The sequence below is a fragment of the Dama dama genome, chromosome 29 (assembly GCF_033118175.1).
Source record: "Dama dama isolate Ldn47 chromosome 29, ASM3311817v1, whole genome shotgun sequence".
In the NCBI taxonomy this organism is placed as follows: Eukaryota; Metazoa; Chordata; class Mammalia; order Artiodactyla; family Cervidae; genus Dama; species Dama dama.
This window is the reverse complement of record NC_083709.1, coordinates 35,956,438-35,979,885: the sequence shown is the minus strand read 5'-3', so window position 1 is coordinate 35,979,885 and position 23,448 is coordinate 35,956,438. Positions and strand designations below refer to the sequence as shown.

Sequence of the window (23,448 nt, the reverse complement as noted above, 5' to 3'; positions counted from 1 at the left end):
AGCTAAAATGAAAATACAAACAAAAAGAAAAAAAATCACATACAGAGGTTCAAAACAAGTTCCTTTCCCAGTCCTTATAGATTGGCTCTCTAATAGAACATTCCTTTAATACTTACCCAGACTTGCATTGAGTTCAGGGGTTATCCCAAAGTAAAGTGCCTCTGGATTTTGTGAATGTGCATCTTTCTCTGGAGATATGTGTGGACTTGTAAACTCTCCCATGTGAAAGGGTTTTTTTTGAATGTCTTAATTTCCCAAAGAATTTCCCACAACATTTAGTCCCATGACTTAGGCATCCTATTGTATATCATAACCAGTCATCTTTTGCCCTGTGCAAAGGCATCTGTGGTTTATTAGTTTACCTTATAGCATTTTTGAGCCATGATGAAGTGTTTGGATGGCATCACCAACTCGATGGATATGAGTTTGAGCAAGCTGTAGGAGTTGGTGATGGATAGGGAAGCCTGGCATGCTGCAGTCTATGGGGTCACAAAGAGAGGAACACGACTGAGTGACTGAACTGAACTGAATTCCACTTTTCCAGTCTGTGTTCAGAGTCTGGTCAGAGATAATCCCTTTGCATCATTCCTTCTGGTCACCACTAGACCAATTAGAACAGACACATACAATAATTTGCTAGGAAAGTCATCACCATGATCAAGTATGATTTATCCCAGGATATAAAGAGGTTTCAACATCTGCAGATCAATCAACAGGATACCACATTAAGAAAATGAAGGATGAAAATCATATGATTATCGCAATAAATGGAGAAAAGGCATTTGACAAGATTCAGTGCTCATTGGTGATTAAAAAACAAAACACCTCTCAACTAAATGGTTATAAAAATAACATACCTCATCATAATAAAGGTGTAAATGATAAATTCACATCTAACATCTTACTCAATGGTGAAAAACTAAAAGCTCTTTGTCTAACATCAGGACCAGAACAAAGACCCCTATTTTCACTCTTATTCAACATAATATTGGAAGTCCTAACAAGAGCAATTAGGCAAGGAAAAGAAATAAAAGGAGTCCAAATGGAAAGAAAGAAGTAAAAGTGACACTGTTTGTGGATGACATAATTTTATAAAATGATAAAAAAAGCTCCACAAAAAAGCTATTAGAAAAAATGAATATGACAGACTTGCAGGGTACAAAATCAACATACGAAACTGTGTTGCATTTATATATGTGAACAATGATTTAATAGAGAAATTAAGAAAACCAGTTCTATTTATAATCAAAACAAAAGAATGAAATACTTAGGAATAAATTTAACCAAAGGTATAGAAGATCTGAACATTGTTAAGAAATTGGAAAAAATAAATAAATTAAAAAATATTCTCTGCCTATGAGTTGGAATGATTAACATTGTTAAAATATCCATATGACCTAAAAATATATAGGTTCAATTCAATCCATTTCAAAATCACAAGGACATTTTTGACACAAACAACAAAAATTTCTTAAATTTATAATGGAACCACTAAAGGCCTTGAATAGCCAAAGCAGTCCTGAGAAAAAAGAACAAAGATAGTGGTATCATAATCCATGATATCACTTAAACTACAAAGCAATAGTAATCAAAACAGCATGGTATTTTCAGAGAAACAGATACATACATCAATGGAATAGAATTTAGAACCCAGAAATAAACCCACACTTATACAGGCAATTAATAGACAGCAAGGAACAATAAAAATACAATGGAGAAAGGATAGCCTTTTCAATAAATGATGTTGGGAAGCCTGGATAGCCACATGCAAAAAAAAAAAAAAAGTGAAACTAGACCACTGTCTCATACCATTCACACACAAAAGAAAAATGGATTAAAAATTTAAATGTAAGTCATGAAATCATAAAACTTTGAGGATAACTTGGGTGGTATGCTCTTTGAAACTGGTCTTAGCAATGTCATTTTGGATATGTCTTTTCAGGCAAGGGAAGCAAAAGTAAAAATAAACAAATGGCACTAAAGGTCCGTCTAGTCAAGGCTATGGTTTTTCCAGTAGTCATGTATGGATGTGAGAGTTAGACTATAAAGAAAGCTGAGCACCGAAGAATTGATGCTTTTGAACTGTGGTGTTAGAGAAGACTCTTCAGAGTCCCTTGCACTGCAAGGAGGTCCAACCAGTCCATTCTAAAGGAAATCAGTGCTGAATATTCATTGGAAGGACTGATGTTGAAGCTGAAATTCCAATACTTTGGCCACATGATGCGAAGAGCTGACTCATTTGAAAAGACCCTGATGTTGGGAAAGATTGAAGGCAGGAGGAGAAGGGGATGACAGAGGATGAGATGGTTAGATGGCATCACCGACTCAATGGACATGAGTTTGGGTAAACTCCGGGAGTTTGTGATGGACAGGGAGGCCTGGCCTGCTATGGTTCGTGGGGTCACAAAGAGTCGGACACGACTGAGTGAATGAACTGAACTACATCATCCTAAAAAGCTTTTGCATAGGAAAGGATACTATCTACAAATGAAAGACAATCTACTGCATGTAAAAGATATCTGCAAATGATATATTTGATAAAGGGTAAAATCTAAAATATATAAAGAACTCATACAACTCAACAAGAAATAAACAACCCAGTTAAAAATGAACAAAGGACCCGAATAAACATTTTCTGAAGGAAGACGTATAGATGGACAACAGGCGTATGAAAAGTTGATCATCACTAATTATTACAGAAATGCAAGTCAAAACTACACTGAGGTATCAGCTCACTCCTTTTAGCATAGCTCTTTTCCAAAATACAAGAAATAATATGTATTGTTAAGGATGTTGAGGAAAGGGAAGTCTCATATGTTCTTGATGGGAATGTAAATTGGCAGCCACTGTGGAAAACAGTATGGAGAATTCAAAAAGTTAAGAATAGAACTGCCGTATGATTCAGCTATCCTACTTCTGGGTATTTGTTTAAAGAACACAAAAGCACTAATTAAAAAAGATATATGTACCACTATGTTCATGTGGCACTGTTTACAATAGCTTAACATATGGAAACAACCTGAGTCCCTATCAGCCAATGAATGGATAAAGAAGATGTGGTATACATATGTGCATATGTACACACACACTCAGTAGAATACTACTCAGCTGTCAAAAAGATGAAATCTTGCCATCCATGACAATATGGATGAACCTTGAGGGTGTTATGTAAGTAAGGTAGTCTGATAGAGAAAGAAAAACACCGTATGATTTCACTGATTTGTGGAATATAAAAAGACAAAAACAAAATAGATAAACAGAAACAAATACATAAATTCAGAGAACAGAGTAGTGCTTTACTGGAGAAAGTTGTGTGGGGGTGTGTGAACTGGATAAAAAGGATTAGCCACTTCATCCCTTCTCTTGCCTCCCTTTCCTACCGTCTTTCCTTCTGTCTCTCTTTCTATCTCTTTCTTCCATCCATCCACAAAGCTACTGATGTGTATATATCATTACTCTTTTCTAATAAATGGGAATTTAAGAAGTACAGGTATACCTCAGAGATGTTTTGGGTTTGGGTCCAGGCTGCCACAATAAAGTGAATATTGCAGTGAAGTAAGTTACACAAATTTTTTGGTTTCCCAATGCATATAAATGTTATATTTATGCTATACTGTATTCTGTTAAGTGTGCAAGCATTATGTCTAAAGCAACAATTTACAAACCTTATTTTAAAACACTTTATTGCTAAAAAAAAGTCTAACCATCATCTGAGCCTTTAGTAAGTTGTAGTGCTGTCCTCGGAGAAGGCACTGGCAACCCACTCCAGTACTCTTGCCTGGAGAATCCCATGGCCGGAGGAGCCTGGTAGGCTGCAGTCCACAGGGTTGCTAAGAGTTGGACACGACTGAGCGACTTCACTTTCACTTTTCCCTTTCCATGCATTGGAGAAGGAAATGGCAACCCACTCCAGTGTCCTTGTCTGGAGAATCCCGGACAGGGGAGCCTGGTGGCTGCCATCTGTGGGGTCGACCCGCACAGAGTCGGACACGACTGAAGCGACTTAGCAGCAGCACCAGCAGCAGTGCTGTGCTTAGTTTCTCAGTCATGACTGACTCTTTGCGATTCCATGGACTGTAGCCCACCAGACTCCTCTGTCCATGGGATTCCCCAGGCAAGAATAATGGAGTGGGTTGCCATCCCTCCTCCGGGGATCTTCTCAACCCAGGGACTGAACCCAGGTCTCTCGCAATCCACAGGTGGATTCTTTACTATCTGAGCCATGAGGGAAGCAGTTAGTTGTAGTAACATCAAATATCATTCATCACAGATCACCATACCAAATATGATAATAATGAAAGAGTTGAATTACCAAACTGTGCAGAGCCATGAAGTGAGCAAATGTTGGGAAAATTGCATTGATAGATTTGACGCAAAATTCCCACAGTCCTTCAATTTGTAAAAAATGCAGTGTCAGTGAAGTGCAATTAAAGGATAAAATGAAATATGCATGTACTCGCAGTGTTATCTTGGCTAAAAAGCAGTATTTTTTTTCTTCAAAAGTTCATTCTAGTTACTACACAGTGAATATATGAGGTATGGGAGCATTTCTAGACTATAATAGATTTTTAGTGCTTGACCTAAAACTTGTTGCTCAGTTTTGGATTGGAAATAATGAATGTATGGTGTATTTTTGACAGCTCAGCTGGTAAAGAATCCACCTGCAACACAGGAGACCCCAGTTCAATTCCTGGGTCCAAAAGATCCACTGGAGAAGGAATAGGCCACTCATTCCAGTATTCTTGGGCCTCCCTTGTGGCTCAGCTGGTAAAGAATCTGCCTGCAAAGAATCTGCCTGTATAGTCCATGGGTTTGCAAAGAATCAGACATGACTGAGCGACTTTCAGTTTTTCACTTTCTAGTTTTAAATAAAATATTTAATACTTTATGAAAATAATTTAGATTTTATATTTTTGAAAAAAATTAACATCAATTTTAAAATTGTTTCAAAGTGAATAAACAGTTTACAGAATTATCAGGAGGAAAAGGCCAGGTTTGAAGAACTTTAGGTGAACTTTCACCACAATCAAGTGAACTCAGCATGATCTGAATCTAAAACATCATAAACTTATTATTTTTTTTCTGTACCATTTTTTTCTTCTCTGAGTGTGTTTATGTATCTGCATTTAAAATTAAGACAATAATAAAATATCTGCTATTTGTATTGAGTAATATTTAAGTAAATGAGTTCTTTTTTTGTTTATGTAATTAACAACTTTTTTTATTATACAGTCCTTCCTTTATTGCAATTTTAATAAGTAAATTTTTACATAGATTTTCAATTTTATTTGCTTCAGATTCTTAACTTTCACACCAGGAGACCATAATACTTTTACAGTTTCTGAAAAAAATGACCTGTGATGGGTGTAAAGTTTCTTTGATTGTACTAACATTCTTTTAATTAAATGAAAAAATAAAGTAAAATTGAAAACACTATTAATTTTTCACTGTTATTTTGTGGATTTTTTTAGTTAAATATGACAGAGTTTTATTTATTTATTTGATATTTATTATATTTGATTGTGATATGAATGCTCTAATTTTAGGCCTTTGAAGACAATTTAATTGAAGCAAGAAAAGAAATTGAAGTATCACAGAGTAAATATAATGCACTATCATTACAGCTGAATAATAAACAGACAGAACTTATGCAGAAGGATATGGATATTACCCTGGTCAGGCAAGTACTCTGACTCCTTAATTTAATTTAACGTTGTAGAGATGTCCTTAGTTATGTAGAATGCCAGCATTTTTATCTTTATTTTTATATTTATTGTTAACACTCCAGTCTTCCCTGGTGGCTCACACGGTAAAGCGTCTGTCTACAATGAGGGAAACCTGGGTTCAATCCCTGGGTTGGGAAGATTCCCTGGAGAAGAAAATGGCAACCCACTCCAGTACTCTTGCCTAGAAAATCCCATGGACGGAGGAGCGTGGTGTCCGTGGGGTCGCAAAGAGTTGGACATGACTGAGCGACTTCACTTTCACTTTCAAAAACACTCCAGAATGACAACAGTGTTTGTCTTCTATGAGACCTATGTTTGTGTATTGGAACTATCTGGAATTAAGTGGGACAGTTGGAGGTTCCACAGGGTTGGAAAAAGCATGCACAAAGAGTATCCCTGTTTCAGATGCATTCATTCATTCATAGTTTCCTTATAAAATTTTTACCTTTGCATTATATAATATTCATTATTATTACAGTGAGTAATAAATGAGTAATCCAGTTTTAACTTTTTATTTTGTGCTCTGCTTAGTTGCTCAGTTGTGTCCAACTCTTTGCAACCCTACAGACTGTAGCCGGCCAGGCTCCCCTGTCCATGGGGATTCTCCAGACAAGAATACTGGAGCGGGTTGCCATGCCCTCCTCCAGAAGACCTTCCCCACCAAGGGATCAAACCTAGGTCTCCCACACTGCAGGCAAATTCTTTACCGTCTGAACCACCAGAGAAGCCCATGTGCTGAATAGTTTTAGTTTGTGAAATAATTTTTCTATATCAAAACATTGAACTTTATAGTACTGCTTATAAAGTGGAAGTATTTGAAAAACTTGTGTTTTTAAGTGTTCCGAAAGATTTAAAACTACCTATTAATTTATTTTATAATAACCTTTATCAGAAAATAGTGTTAGAACAAATCATAAAAGTATATATACATATACATAAATGTCATACATGTATACACATGTACATACACGTGTACATTTTAAATTTTAAGCTATTTAAATCACAATGTTTATCACATACTTGTATAAGCACAATTTTAGTTTCTGGTGCTACCTGTAAAATATGTCATATATTTATATGCATAATATATGTATTATGTTTATATATGACATATATAAATGGACAAATTCTTAGAAAGGTATAACTTTCCAAAACTGAACCAGACCCATCACAAGCACAGAAATCGAAACTGTAATCAGAAATCTTGCAGTAAACAAAAACCCAGGACCAGATAGCTTCACAGCTGAATTCCACCAAAAATTTAGGGAAGAGCTAACGCCTATCTTACTCAAACTCTTCCAGAAAACTGCAGAGGAAGGTAAACTTCCACACTCATTCTATGAGGCTACCATCACCCTAATACCAAAATCAGACAAAGATGCCACAAAAAAAGAAAGCTATAGGCCAATATCGCTGATGAACATAGATGCAAAAATCCTTAACAAAATTCCAGCAAACAGAATACAACAACATATTAAAAAGATCATACCTCATGACCAAGTGGGCTTTATCCCAGGAATGCAAGGATTTTTTAATATCCACAAATCAATCATCTGATATACCACATTAACAAATTGAAAGATAAGAACCAAATGATTATCTCAATAGATGCTGAGAAAGACTTTGACAAAATTCAACATCCATTTATTATAAAAACCCTCCAGAAAGCAGGAATAGAAGGAACATACCTCAACATAATAAAAGCTATATATGACAAACCCACAGCAAACATTATCCTTAATGGTGAAAAAGTGAAAGCATTTCCCCTAAAGTCAGGAACAAGAAAAGCATGCCCCATCTCACCACCACTATTCAACATAGTTTTGGAAGTTTTGGTCACAGCAGTCAGAGCAGAATAAGAAAATAAAGGAATCCAGATTGGAAAAGAAGAATTAAAACTCTCACTGTTTGCAGATGACATGATCCTCTACATAGAAAACACTAAAGACTCCACCAGAAATTTACTAGAGCTAATCAATGAATATAGTAAAGTTGCAGGATATAAAATTAACACACAGAAATCCCTTGCATTCCTATACACTAACAATGAGAAAACAGAGAAATTAAGGGAACAATTCCATTCACCATTGCAATGAAAAGAATAAAATACTTAGGAATAAATCTACCTAAAGAAACAAAAGACCTATATATGGAAAACTATGAACCACTGATGAAAGAAATCAAAGAGGACACAAACAGATGTAGAAATATACCGTGTTCATGGATTGGAAGAATCAATATAGTATAAATGAGTATACTACCCACAGCAATCTGTAGATTCAATGCAATCCATATAAAGCTACGAACAGTATCTTTCACAGAACTAGAACAAATAATTTCACAATTTGAATGGAAATACAAAAAGCCTTGAATAGCTAAAGAAATCTTGAGAAAGAAGAATGGAACTGGAGGAATCAACCTGCCTGACTTCAGGCTATACTACAAAGCTACAGTCTTCAACACAGTATGATACTGGCACAAAGACAGTAATATAAATCAATGGAACAAAATAGAAAGCCCAGAGATAAATCCACACACCTATTAACACCTTATCTTTGACAGAGGAGGCAAGAATATACAATGGAGAAAAGACAATCTCTGTAGTGCTGGGAAAACTGGTCAACCACTTGTAAAAGAATGAAACTAGAACACTTTTTAACACCATACACAAAAATAAACTCAAAATGGATTAAAGATCTAAATGTAAGACCAGAAACTATAAAGCTCCTAGAGGAAATCATAGGCAGAACACTCTGTGACATAAATCACAGCAGGATCCTCTATAACCCACCTCCCAGAGTAATGGAAATAAAAACAAAAAGGAAAAAAAAGGCTATGGTTTTTCCAGTAGTCACATATGGATGTTAGAGTTGGACTATAAAGAAAGCTGAGTGCTGAAGAATTGGTGCTTTTGAACTGAGGTGTTGGAGAAGACTCTTTAGAGTCCCTTGGACTGCAAGGAGTTCCAACCAGTCCATCCTAAAGGAGATCAGTCCTGGGTGTTCATTGGAAGGACTGATGCTGAAGCTGAAACTCCAATACTTTGGCCACCTGATGCGAATAGCTGACTCATTTGAAAAGACCCTGATGCTGGGAAAGATTGAGGGCAGGAGGAGAAGGGGACGACAGAGGATGAGATGGTTGGATGGTATCACCAACTCAATGAACATGGGTTTGGGTGGACTCCGGGAGTTTGTGATGGACAGGGAGGTCTGGCGTGCTGTGGTTCATGGGTTCTCAAAGAGTCAGACACGACTGAGCGACTGAACTGAACTGAACTGGACTGATAATTATGGTATACACAGATATTTACATATATAGACTTAGTATTTACTTGTATATATTTAGTGTATTGTTTATATATATATATATATATATATATATATATGTATGTATGTATGTATATATCTGGCAAGAGTTTTGCTTGGTTAATAGATTAATATATATTATATATACATTTATATATACACATGTATCTGTATGATAAAAAATCCATAGTTTCTCATTTTAAAGATCTTACTATAGGGATATAGAAAAGTATATCTTAACAGATGACAGACTGATTGAATTTATCCATTCATGGTATAATTTTTTTAAGTCAATTATTGATGAAGTCAAAAAGGTAAATCTAAATAGTAATAGAATATTAATTTTAGAAGAAGTCTGAAAATTATTATTTATTCCTATCTTCTTCCCAATAAAACAGTTTTTAGTCTTTGCTTGATGCTCTTAGTTTGTACGTTTCTCAGTAGTTTTCACCACTGTTCTTTTTATTTTGTTTAAAGTTTACAGTGATTCATGTATTTAGTTGAAATTTTCTGTTTTGAAGTATACACCATTTATCTTATATGCTTATCTGGGAAATCTCAGAGACAGTCTAATCTCTGTTCTGTAGTTCAGATCTTCAAATAGTATAAGAAAACCTTATTAATACTTTTCCCCATTAGTTTATTAATGGCTTTTATTTCTCATAATTTTGCATGTATAAGTTACACAGACATTATACTGTTTTAGGTTGCCTTTCTGAGTGCATTCCCTATTGTCAGAGTTCTTATCATAAACTATTACTACAGCTAGGCCAGAAGGGCCAAGAAGAGAAGCTTTTTTTTCCTAATTTAATTGGAGGGTAATTACAATATTGTGATGCCTTTTGCCATACATGAACATGAATTGGCTGTAGGAATACATGTGTACCTTCTCTCCTGAGCCCCCCTCCCACTTCCCTTCCCACCTTATCCCTCCAAGTTGTCAGAGTACCAGCTTTGGGTTCCCTGCATCATACATCAAACTCCCATTGGCTATCTTTTTTACATATGATAATGTACACGTTTCAGTACTGTTCTCTCAAATTGTCCCACCTTTTCCTTCTCCCATTGTGCGAGAAGATTTTACTAGATCTCTGTGACATGTCTAGCCCTGGGAGGGAGGCTGTCTCATAGAAGTATTCTTAGAGGAACAGAGATACTGCCAACAGTGGGTTAGTGGAGAGGGAGCTAGGAAAAGAAATACCGTGACCTCTTTTTCCTTTACTCTCTAATCTTTGGCCAGCACTTTCAGCTACTCAAATTAAAACACAGAAGCCTGGGAGCCAATGTAATGTCATCTGTAGAGACTGGCTTCTTAGGCTAGAGCGTAGGCTAAGAGTACTACAGAGTAAGTAATATGGTAGAGATGATGAAAATTGGATGAGAGTACGTGATGCATTCTCCATTTCTGCTCTTTCACAGGGTTCCTGGGCATTTATTGCTTATTTATTTTTCCATGTAAACTTTAGGTTAAACCAGCTCATTTTGTGTTTGCTATTTTATTAGGGCATCAAATTGAAAAGCAAACTGAAGGATGAATCTTTATAATCTCAGTTTTTCTGTCCAGAATATGCAATGCCATACCATTTGTTTCAATACCTTTGTGTCCTTATCAGATGTTTTGTTCCTCGTGTCAGTTTTGACATTTCTTCTTAAATTTACTCATAGTTATTACATGGTTTTTATTATTATTTTAAATGGAATCTTTCCCATTTAGTTTACAACTGATTTTCCTTTTATTGCTTTTATAGTTTTTGTTGTGCTGTTTTCTTTTATGTGCTGTGATTTGGTGGGTAAAGTGTCCAACAAAGTTATTTTGTTTTTACTGTGAATTATACTTTATTCTTTTTTTCTGTATGATTATTTTTTCCTTGAGTTCTAATTTCTCTGAAATTAATGCTATTACTGCTACTCTTTTTTGTTTATATTTATATGATAACAAAGTACATAATTGTTTTAATACAATGGTACATGTTAATACAGAAAAGTACAAAGAAAATAGGGGGAAGATCATGCTGAAATGCAATCTTGGAGAAATAATAGCCAGTAAAATTTTATTAGAATAATTCTGTGTTTTTTTCAATACATATTTATAGATTGAAGAGTAGGCAAACAGGTATTTAGGTAAAAGGGACTATAATTGAGCATTTTTATTTGTAAGTAATAACTTTAGTTTTTTATAATATAATGGAATGGGTAAATAAGACACTGAGGTTAAATGGAGGGAATTATTAAATCTCAGGTAATTTTTTCTTCTATATAAGAACCACTAGCCAACTTTCTAAAGTTAAGAAAGAAATGGCATGAGAAAACTTTGGAAGGCGATGTAATTAAAAAAAAAAAAACTACATTTCATTTTTAGTTGGTTTTGACATCATGCTATGTATACGTAATACATACATTCAGCCATTTTAACTCCTAATTTTGTGTCTCAAGATGTATAACATTCATCTCCGTGCCTACAGATACTTAGGTTTAGGTTTTTATACTGCTTCAGTGCACATCAGTAAACTTTGCTACTCCTCTGTGTTTATTCCTGACTCAGTGTTGATTCAACTTAAAGGTCCATTTTTACCAAAACCTTCTCTGTTGCTCGAGCATGCTTTCTCCCCCATTAACATCAGATTTAGCTGTGTGACTGATTTTGGCCTGTGGAATGAGTGAAAATGACACATGTCATATCCTGGCAAGTGTCTTAGAGAGTCATTGCTTGAATTATCGTTGTTTTCTGCCCTCTGCCGTTAAGAGTGGCCTATTACTAGTGATGCCTACCAGTTCCTGTTTGGGTTTTAGGAGAGGAGAGATTCTGCATGTGTGCACTCAGTCATGTCTGCCTCTTTGCAGTTCCATGGACTGTAGCCTGCCAGGCTCCTCTGTCCATGGAATTTTCCAGGCTAGAATACTGGAGTGGGTTGCCATTTCCTTCTCCAGGGGATCTTACCAACTCTCAAATCAAACCTGTGTGTCTTGCATCTCCTCCATTGGCAGGCAGATTCTTTACCACTGGCACCACCTGGGAAGGCCTAGGATAGGAGACAGGCACATGTATTGTGAAGAAGCAAATTTTAATTTGCGTAACAGTGAGGTTTTTTTAAACTGCAAAATACTCTATTGGCGCTGTCTGAAACCCTTTGTCAGTCTTTGCTATCAAATCTGATGTCTACAGGAACATTTTTTCATAATTTATCCTGTGGCTCCTTCAGTCCCTTAGCATAACTGTAAATCAGCAACACAATATTTTTAATCAACATTCTTCCTGAGATGGGAAGAAGTGTCGTTAGTTCTCAGCATGCTTTCAGCTCAAACCACTTCTTTCTTTATTTTCTTTAGTCTGTGTCTGGAGGAACTTCTCAAGTTTGAACCTACCAATTAGTTTTATTTTCTATAGTTTTAGGTTTCCAAATAACTTCTCTCCTATGTATATTTTGTTCTCCTTATGTATTTTACTGCTATTTGATATCATTCTTTCTTAGCAATCCTTCTTTGTGTTATCATTTTCATTTCATCCATTCAACAACTATCTTATCCCATGTATCCTAGAATACAGAGACTGTGAAGATTAAGTACTCGCTCCTTACTTGAGGGATTCAATTCCATGGCAGAGTTAGTGAGAGAAGAATAAGCTAAGGGTCTTTTCCCTTCCTCTCTTGTTTTATATTTTCTCAAGGTATTGTGCCATTATTGATTCTCTTCTTTCCCTTTCACCATTTTTGGATTACTATTTTCTGCAGATCTCAGTTTTTTGAATAGTACAGAAAAGTGCTATAGTCTGAATGTTTATGTCCACCCAGTATTTGTATGTTGAAGTTCTAATGCCTAATATGATGGCATTAGGAGGCGGGTCTTCAGGGAGGTGCTTTGGTAATGAGTGTGGAACCCTCACAAAAGGATAGTGCTCTTTTGAAAAAGACCTCCCAGAGCCTTCTTTGCCTTCCACCACTAGATGTGAGGATGTAACAAGTCTACGACCTAGAAGAGAGCCCTCAGTTGACTGTAGTGGCAGTCTGATGTCTGACTTCCAGCCTGCCCAATTATGAGAAATAACTTTCTGATATTTGCAAACTACCCAGTCTGTGTTGTTCTGTTAATATCAAAAGGAACTAAAGCAGATGGTTTATCTACATGTGTGCGTTTATGGGTTGCTGTTGTATCTGGAGAGCATTAATATTCTAAACCTCTAAAAAAAGCAGAGCTCTGGAATTCTTTGGCAGTCCCGTGGTTAGGACTTGCCCTTTTTAGCTGTGGCCCGAGTTCATTCCCTGGTCAGGGAACTAAATTCTACAAGCCCCATAGTGCAGCAAAATAAATAAATAAAATCGATTAAGAAAAAAAACCACAGCTCATTTCTCCCATATTAATAGTCATCCATATTGAACAAGTGTCTGCATGTCTTTTATGTTTCTTCTTTCTTCTTTTTTTTTTTTTTTAAAATATGGAACGCTTCACGAATTTGCGTGTCATCCTTGCGCAGGGGCCATGCTAATCTTCTCTGTATCGTTCCAATTTTAGTATATGTGCTGCCGAAGCGAGCACTATGTTTCTTCTTTCTTTTAAGATTTGTCTACATGAATGAATCACCAGTTTGGGATTATAAGTAAAGAAAAGTTTCCATTAAAAATAGTCTCCACACGTGTACCCCAATGTTCATTGCAGCACTGTTTATAATAGCCAGGACTTGGAAGCAACCTAGGTGCCCATCAGCAGACAAATGGATAAGAAAGCTGTGGTACATATACACAATGGAATATTACTCAGCCATTAAAAAGAATTCATTTGAATCAGTTCTAATGAGGTGGATGAAACTGGAGCCCATTATACAGAGTGAAGTAAGCCAGAAAGAAAAACAACAATACAGTATACTAACGCATATATGTGGAATTTAGAAAGATGGTAATGATAACCCTATATGCAAGACAGAAAAAGAGACACAGATGTACAGAACAGACTTTTGGACTCTATGGGAGAAAGCAAGGGTGGAATGATCTGAGAGAACAGCATCGAAACATATATTATCAAGTGTGAAACAGATCGCCAGTCCAGGTTGGATGCATGAGACAAATGCTCGGGACTGGTGCACTGGGATGATCCAGAGAGAGGGATGGGATGGGGAGGGAGGTGGGAGGGGGGTTCAGGATGGGGAACACATGTAAATCCATGGCTGCTTCATGTCAATGTATGGCAAAAACCACTACAATATTGTAAACTAATTAGCCTCCAACTAATAAAAATAATTGGGGGAAAAAATTGCCTCCAAAATATGCACTGTGATATATATTTATATAATATTTATATTTATATTTTTATATGAAATATCTCTATAAATATTTTTCTTTTCAAGTTTATTTTACAAAACATGTTCCAGTTTTATATGTGGTGGATTCACCACCACAGAAATCTGGAACCCTGTATCCAGAGGTATGGTTTTCTTGGACCCTTATGCCATGAATACTATCCCTCCAGTTCATTTGTCCTTCTACTTACCAAGTTCACCCTGGGTGGGGTGGAAGAACTGATTACACCTTGTATTGCTCCCCTTCCTTCTGACGTTTTTGTCTCATCATTTAATTCAGGCTCATTTAGAGGAGTCACAGGAATCCCAGCTTAGGCCCCTGAAGTTGCAAACTAGTTGTGCTTTAAGAAATTTTTGTTTGAAAACTGAATTTACCTTTGGGATTGTTCTTAATACATTTAAGATTCTGTATAATATAAAATGAATGTTGAGCTACCCTATCAGATTTTTGGCATCAGTGTGTATTAATTCTTAGAGCTGAAGTGTAACTTAATTTCAGTAAGAAGGTGGTACTATGTCTGTATATTGAGGACTTTATTATGATCAAGCTATGAAAGAAAATTGATAAGTATTTGGCTTTGAAAGTCATAGTGCCTCTATCAATACTTTCTAGGTATATGTGATAAATAGTAAATACTTTATATGTTACTTCTCTTAGTAACATGCTTGCCTGCAGTAAAATTGGAGGCTGATCTGTAACTTTAGATGAACACAGTTATTTAGCTGAGACGACTTTTATTCATGCTTCTCTCTATTGCTTGCTTTGCACAGGAAGGAGTTGCAGGAGCTACAGAATCTTTACAAACAGAACAGTGCACATACAGCACAGCAAGCCGAGCTGATCCAGCAGCTTCAGGTTCTGAACATGGACACACAGAAAGTCCTGAGGAACCAGGAGGATGTTCACACAGCCGAAAGTATATCGTATCAAAAAGTATGCTTTTATTCTGTCATAAAAATGTAAATTTATGTGCATGAACTTATAAAAATATATAGAATTCAAATTTTTGCACATTTCAATATTTCTTTATTACTCCCTTTTATTTGCTTCTTCAAAATTAAAAATGAAATATGGTTCAATTTGGTAATATTTAAAAGGATGTGAGTTTTCTTTATGGCTGTTAAAGCTGAAGCATTTAAAATATATATGCAAATTTATTCTGTAGAATATTGTTTTTATAAGTTGGAGTTTTGATATTCTACTATGAAACATACTAGGACTGCAGCCTGTAGACCAGGAAGGATTTGGGGAATGGAATTAATTCATCAAGTACGATTCTAGTTTATGACCTAAAGCAATCTTTCATTACAGAATTTGTGCGTTATTTTATTGGCAAATCTGCACAAACACAAATGGGTATGCTGATGAGGTCTTCAGGATCAATATTTGCCAAGGATTTTCCTCTCTTTATTTTGTGTGTTTCCTTTAAGTAGTCATTTTACTTTATAGTTGTTTAAGGAGCCCCTCAAGAAGTCTTACCCAGCTGAACAGGTATGCTGACTGGTTCAGCAGCAATAATTATAGCTAGTAATTAAAAATGCTTTTATTGAAGTTTTGTTTAGTATACATGTTTATAGAAATGACTTAGTTTCTACATAGAGCAACGCTCTGAGATTGATGTTATTTCCTCTCAATAGTTGAGGCAGCCAAGGCTTAGAGAGGTTAAGCAGTATAATCTATGTTACTTGCGAACTTTTTTCTATTTAAACTTACTCTTTTTCCAGAAAATGCACTGTGAAAATTCAGTATCAATAATTAATATGAAATGAAACTATTAAGTAAACCTTAAACTTATGATGCTTCAAAACAGTGATTTTTTGACTAACTTCTGTGTTCCCTTCAAGTTTCCTTCAGGAGGTGGATGGTACCACACATTAGGTAGTGCCCATCCTCTTTGCTTTGAATAGAATAATTTTGTCCTTTTGTTTTATATGGTGGGATTGCCCATTTTGTTTTGGTTTATAAACCAGACTCCTTTGCTAAATTGACTTGAAAAATTAGACATTATTAGTTAACTTCAATTTTTTCCCTTTTTCACTGTGTATGAATTTAACACAAACATTACTCTCTCTTAATTTTCGATTGAAAGCCGCCAACTCATCACAGTTTGTGTTAAAATGTATCTTTAGAGTTGCTTGTTGTTAAAGTTCATAATCCTTTTCTCTAATGTGTAAATACTTTTGGTGTTTCTCCTCTCAGCAAGAGAGAACTTGGTAAGGTGGAAGAAAAAGGCAGTATTTCTTTTGCTATTTACTTTTTCAATCTTTTGTTCTAAGAGTCCTTGTTCAGTCTTAACTTAAAATTTAAGATAGATTGTTTCAGCCTTAATTCTACTTTTTGGTTGATTTTCCTTAGCAGCCTTTGCAGAAAGCAGTCATTTTTTAAATAATAACCTACCTGAGAATTTTTATAGATTCAGTATCATTTCACATAACTGAATACTTAAACATTTTTATTTAAAGTGATTATTACCATAGTAATACATGCTTGTGATAAATTTTACAAAAATACAAAGGTGTGTAAAAAAAAATAAAGTTCTTTGTCCTTCTGCCTGAAGCCCTTGCCCCAGACTTTACTGCTCTTAATATTTGAGAGTGTATCCTAGAGTTCCTGTGGAAGAACAGAATTTTTTAAAATTATGTCACCTTTTAAATTATATAAAATTTACATGAATATATTGTTATAAAAGTTGAAATGATATAGAAGTACTGATAAAGCTAGTGCAACAGTTTGAGTTCTCTTCCGTTCAACTCAGTTCATTTTGTTTCCCTCCCCAGGGGTAATCATCTGAATAGTCATTCCAGACCTTTTCCATGTATTATATACTGTGTATCTGTGTTGCCCATACACATATCACCAATCAAACCATTTGATATTTTAAATGTTAATTTGCCCTTTTTACTGTTGTTAAACTTGTTTTCAAATAATATGCTTTGGGTCTATTTCCGTGGTGTGTATAGCGCCTGCTCTCCTCCTCTCCATGCTCCAGTAGGTGCGTGTAAAGTGCGCTGTGGATTTACCAGCATTTAACTTGATTGCTAAGGTCTCCGTCTTCAAGTTTTTGTTGTTATATACGTCCCTGCAGAAAGAGGTGTTCCCCATTTCTTTGACAGCATCAGTTTTTCCCTACTGGATCATTTATAACTGTATAAAATAACTATATATATACAACTGTATATACACACACACGTACACATACTGTTATGTTTCTGATCTGCATGGAAGACAGAGCAATTAATCAACAGCAAAAAACCTTTGCTGACTTTACTATATCCCTTTCCTTCTCTTCCTTTCGCTCCTTTTCCAGCAGTATTCCTTGAAAGAGTTATCTTGTCTCAAAATTCTCTTCTTCCATTCTCTTTTGACCTTATTCCAATCAAGTCTTTGCCACTTTCACTTCACTAGAATTCCTTTTCTCAGAATCATTTGTGTCTCCCACACTGCTAAATTCAGTTGGCTTCTGGCAGTCTTCATCTTGCCTCACTTACCAGCAACATTGTCACAGTTTGTAACTCTGTCCTTTGAGACACTTTTTTTTTTTCTCCTGCCTGACAACACATCACTGTTGTGTGGTTTTGTTCCTTCAGTGTCTAACTGTTCCTTTTCTGTTTCTTTCTAGTCCTCCCTATTCACCCTGTCCTTTAAATATTAAAATGTTCCAAGTAAAATCTTAGGATCCTTTTTTCCCTCCTGTTTAAATTCATAACCAAGGTGATTTTATCTACTCACCTAGGCTTTCAAAATCACACTGCTCTATGCTGATGACTACTAGTTTTGATTGCCTACTCTGGATTTCTTCCGTGAACTCTAGGAAAGAGTATATCTAATTGCCTGTTTATCATCTTTTAACTCGATGCCTAATAGGCATCTCAAACTTCACATGTTCAAAACTAAACTATTGTCTGCTCTGCCTTCAAAGCATGTCTGGGATCCTACTACTTCCCCCTATTCCTGCCATGACCACTAACTTGTATTTCCTGAATGATTGTAATAGTTTTCTACTTTGTTTCTTTGCTCCTGACCTTATACACTTTGAGTTCATTCTCAACATAAATGCCAGAATGTCCTTGCTGAAACTTGGTAAGTCAAATATCAAGTCAGTCCTCTCTTAAACTCTATCTATTGGTTTCCTGTCGGATTGAAAGTAAAATCCGAGTTCTCACTACACCCTGTGAGATGCTACATGATCTGGCTCTGTGTTAATCTCTGTGATCCCCTCTTTACTTTCTCTTCTTAATCTCTCTACTTTGACCACGTTTAACTTTGTTTTTTCGCCTGAACATACCAGGTATTCTTCACCTTCAAGGTCTTTGTATGTGGTTCCATTGCCTGAAATCTCTTGCCCCAGTTATCTGCATAGATGACCTGTTTACTGTCTTTTTTCTTAACCTCTCATAGCTTAAATCTATTTGATAACAGACATTAAATAGGAAGTGTAGTAATGATACATGTTCTAATAGTAGTAGGAAGAATGGGAACATACCTGGGGTAGGTTATTAGTTTAGGGATCCAAAAGGACTCTCCTTGATGAAGTGATATCAGTGATGTTTATTCTGAGAAGATAAGACATCAATGAGACAGATTTCTCATAACTCCTTTGTGTGAACTATGGCCAAAGCCAAAAATTTCCTAGTGAGTCAGTGCTTTTAAATTTGGAGAGGTAGAGCTTCTATACTCCTATTTGTGGGGGGGGGCGGGGGGCGGGGTATGTGTCATAACCTGAACTTTGATCTGACATACTTTTGAAACCACATATACCTTCCCCCCAGGGTTATGATTGTCCTCTCTAAGAATCATTATCTATAATAATGAGAGATGTGATGCAAATATGTTTTGTTTATGAATAGCATGGAGGCAAATATATTATTTAAGCTGAGGTATGAATGTAAGTCACCTCCAGCAACAGTATATTAATAACAGTTAACATTTATTGAGCTTACAGTGTATCAGCCACTGGGAAAAGGGTTTTTGCCTCACTATTTAAGCCCCACACCCACCCTATGTGGTATATTACTAGAGGTATCCTTTTTTAAAAAAATAGATCTAGTAACTGAGTCTTGGAGTATTGTCTAAAGTCAAACAGCTACCAGGGGCAGAACTCAAATCTAGCTAGTTTCGAGTTCAGAACTCACAATGTTAAACTGTATTATAAAGCCTATAAAATGTTCAGTTATACATAGAATAATGTGGTTTTGTCCTTAAAGCATCTGTAATAGATTTTATAAGCTTGCATTATTCATTCTACTAAAAATTCTTTCAGTGATTAATATCTTTTAATGTTGGAGAATTTGTCTTGATATCTAAGTTAAATGTTATTCAAAAAAATTCCATTGCATTCTTCTTAATGAAAGGGGAGCCTAGCCTATTACCATCCTCTGTAAAAAGAGCCCTTTAGCTAGTGTTTCTCCTGAGTGTACAAATTTAATTTTCTCTATTTTGCTACAGCATTGCAGCTTTAAACTTTTTGACCTGCAGATTTTTTTTTATTAGACTTGGTCCCCCCACCCTGAAAATATTTCAGCTATGGAGTTAAGGGTTTATAAATTTGGGAATGATCACATTATTTTATTTATCATGAATAAACAGTATGCTACTTTTCAGACTTCCAGTGTTCATTTACATCAAACTTTCATTCTGATCCTAGAACATTTTACTTAATACTTGTCTTTATTTCTTTTCCACATGTAGTTTTCTAGATTTTTTTCAATAAATTTGAGTAATCAAGTAGTTCATACAACAATGAAAGGAAATTGTTTACTTACAAATTGAGATTTGTAAATATGTTTTCACATAAATTAATTGGACCTAGCTGTAAGACTCAGGTGAGTTGAATTAAAAAAAAATACTACATTAATATTTTATCTCCAGTTTCTCCTAAGTTTACTTCTTTAAGAGTTGTGTCTTCTTAAATTTCTGTTTCTAATGGAGCTTCGCTGTTTCCTCTGTTCTCTTAATTCTCCTTTCTGTCTTTTCCCCCCTCTCATTTCCCTTCCTTTTTTCTCACTTATTAAGGTGATTTATATCATAGTATTTATTTTATTATCTGAGAAAACAATTGCCTTCAGTGATAGGATAAATGGATTGAGAAAGGGAGACAAAAGTTAGAAGAGAAAAGAAAAAAATTTTTGAGCCCAGGGAAAAGGTTTTTCATGAGGTCTCCATAACAAATTGTTAGTCTTATACACAGAATTACCTAACACATAATTTGGGGGCTTCCCTAGAAGAGCATACCCGTCAAGAGAAATAAAAATAAGCTAGTATGTTTTCTTCCTTTGAGCATGCTGTAACCCTTTATATAAGTTTAAATAGTTTTCCTGCCTTTGCATGTCATCTATATATGTGTGTGTGTGTGTGTGTGTGTGTGTGATTTAAATATAGATGAAAATTGTATCAGCATTTTCATCTTCTTGATTATCTAACATGTTTGGAGGTACTAAGTATGTATTTTATCAGTTTTTATTCTATTTAATGATAATTACATGACATGAGTAATGAGCTAATATCAGTCCAGGAAAATAAAGAGTTAGGTTATATACACTTTTAGATTAAACTGCATGTTAAATCAGATTCTTTTCTTCTCATTTTGTGCTATAAACAGATACAGTTTTCACTTGTAAAATTTACTGTCTCAGTCAGAATAGCAAATAGTATACTTAATAATGTGGAAACTATTCTTCTTGAAATTTGATCGTTGGGTCCCAAAGCTTATACATTTCCAAAATTTTTAAGGTAAATAATATATCATCTTGTTCCTCAGCATTAATAAAAATATGAGAGGATGAGTAGTTCAGTCTAAGCCCCTGAAAATTAAAGGGCTTGGGGTGTGGGGTGCTATCTCTGGAGGCAACTTGCTTTATGTCCTCTAGTGATCCTGTTAATGTTTTTTCACTTTAATTTCTTCAATAAAAAAGAAAGTGAAGAACAGTAAGTGTAGTAAGTTGTTATGTATTATAATGATTGATACTTCTAAAGTACATATGGGAATCTATGATTAAATATTTATAGGCCAGAAACTTCCCAAAGATTCTGATCTATTCCAGCTTTTTGGACTATTAGAGGAAAGTATTATAGAGAAAAGTGTGTCTCTGGAAACTTCTGAAAGTGACTGTGATTGCTAATAGAGAAAAAGGATGCCTATCAGGACTCCAAAACCTATGCGGATGAATGCATTTTTTGTGTTAGCTAATTTACTCACTTGAGAACAGTTTTTTGACTCACTCTGCTGTTATTAATGGTTTGAGAGTAAGATGGTGTCTAACAATGGGACCAAAACATCCTAAACCTTGCCTTTCTGCAGGATCTCCTAGAGAAACAAACATTCTGTCATCCTGAGGCTTTGTTGCCAAAAACGCTTTAGAAATAAAAATAGCCTCCTTGAAGGCTTTTCTGGCCACGTTTACTGGTGGTCTGGATACTAGAATTAAAAATGGCTGTCTACTCAAACTCCAGAGCTGAGTCATCTTTTTGCTGTTAAACAAGTGAAGTGCCATCAAGAAAAGGGCAAGTAGGAGATGTGTATTTTGAGTAAGAATTAGGAAATAATAGAGTTTGTCCCAATTCATGGAGTAAGGCTGGTCTTGATCATCTGTTTCAGGTTCTTAAAAGTTTTTTTTTTTTTTTCCTTTCTTCACCTGCTGCTTGGAAGGATGGATATTTTCAGAGAATGTAGAGCTTGCCTTTGTGTCTAGAGTAACCCACCCAGTCATATGAGATCAAGCCAGGGCAGCTTCTGAATAGGAAGTACAACTGTGTAAATTTAATGGCTGAGAGAGCCAAATAGCAAACACAAGAGGAGAGCTGTTAGTCTTCAATTTTGTGGAAGCAAGAAAGGAGAGAAGAGCCAAGAGACATGAAGATAGAGCTTTTTCCCATGAAGGAATAGGCCTAGGAGCCTTACATCTGTGAAGGAATGTCCTAAGTCATGACACGCAAGACAAGAGTACGCCACATTTACAATTGGCAAGTAAATTGGTCCTCCTTCCTGATGACATACCATCATTATGCCTGCACCTAGGGCAATGGGATGGAAACTGTTGCCAATCCTAACTGATGTTCCTGAGATTCTTAAATATTTGAAATCTGTAGATTCTTATTAGAATTTTACTGAGGTATAATTTGAAAACTGTATGTTTTAAAGTAATATTATGTCCTGTTATTTTCCTCCAAAAAGTTGTGCTGATTAGATAAAAACTGGTTAGTATTGGTAAGGCATAGAAATAAGAGGGAAAGGGGTTAAATAATCTTTAACTGAATAAGTGACTCTCTATGCTATTGGGCATTCATCCTAGCTTCAGTTCTTTCTGGTCAACTTAGTTCTTGTCTTTAGATTTTGCTTTTTTCTTTTCTACCCTGAACTCAATCATGGAAGCAGCAACACAGCACAGGTAGGTCACAGTAAGGCCCAATCTAATCCCTCCATCATTCCACGAAGCTGTCAGGTTCCTACTCTTTCTTCCCTTCTAGAATATCCGGTGGTATCAACTGTGGAAAGGACATTGGACATATTCCCTGATATAAAGGTAATTGGGAGTGAAAGTACAAATTTCTATCCCGCAATACTTTGTAAATCATAAAGACAACCCTTTCTTTATAAAAATTATTTTAGACTGACTGTAATGTGAAATGGGTTGTTTAAAGTATTTTTATTGATATAGAAGTATAATCTTTACAGAAAATAAAAAGTATATTGAACTAATTGTATATCAGAGGAGTGATTTAGAGGGTCTTATTTTTATGACAAAGTACATATCTGAAGAAAAGCATTTAAAAAAAGATTTCACAAATGTTTCTTTTAAACTTAAAAAAGTAAACTATTGCATACAAACAAAATATTCTGCCGACTTTTCTGTAGTTAAATTTCTTCACATGAAGCAAGGCCAACTAGTCTAAGATTCTGCCTGTCTTCAACTGGATAAGCAAACCTAAAAACCTATTGTATTAACATAATTTTGAAATTCTGTTTTTGGGGGTTTTGCTTTTGTTATAACCGCATTGACTCACTATTAGCCCTATTTTTTTTTATTTTAAAGCAGATATAATTCTTGGGTCACATTCCCAGTGTCATCAACAAATATGTATATATGTGTGTGTATATACACACACACAGATTTTGAAAAAGTCAGAATC

The 23,448-nt window shown here is 35.4% G+C and overlaps 1 protein-coding gene and 1 non-coding gene across 2 annotated transcripts in view; one reads left to right on the top strand and one right to left on the bottom strand.

Annotated features, from left to right (window-relative positions):
* Window positions 1-23,448, top strand: part of CNTLN (centlein) — a 315,816-nt gene that overhangs the window by 112,263 nt on the left and 180,105 nt on the right. The window contains exons 6-7 of the mRNA XM_061132229.1: window positions 5,547-5,680; window positions 15,093-15,255. Of these exons, the coding sequence (XP_060988212.1) occupies window positions 5,547-5,680; window positions 15,093-15,255 (297 nt within the window). The remainder of the gene's footprint in view (window positions 1-5,546; window positions 5,681-15,092; window positions 15,256-23,448) is intronic.
* On the bottom strand, window positions 13,458-13,564 carry LOC133049034 (U6 spliceosomal RNA). The gene has a single exon (XR_009691193.1). It is a non-coding gene; the product is annotated as a U6 spliceosomal RNA (small nuclear RNA).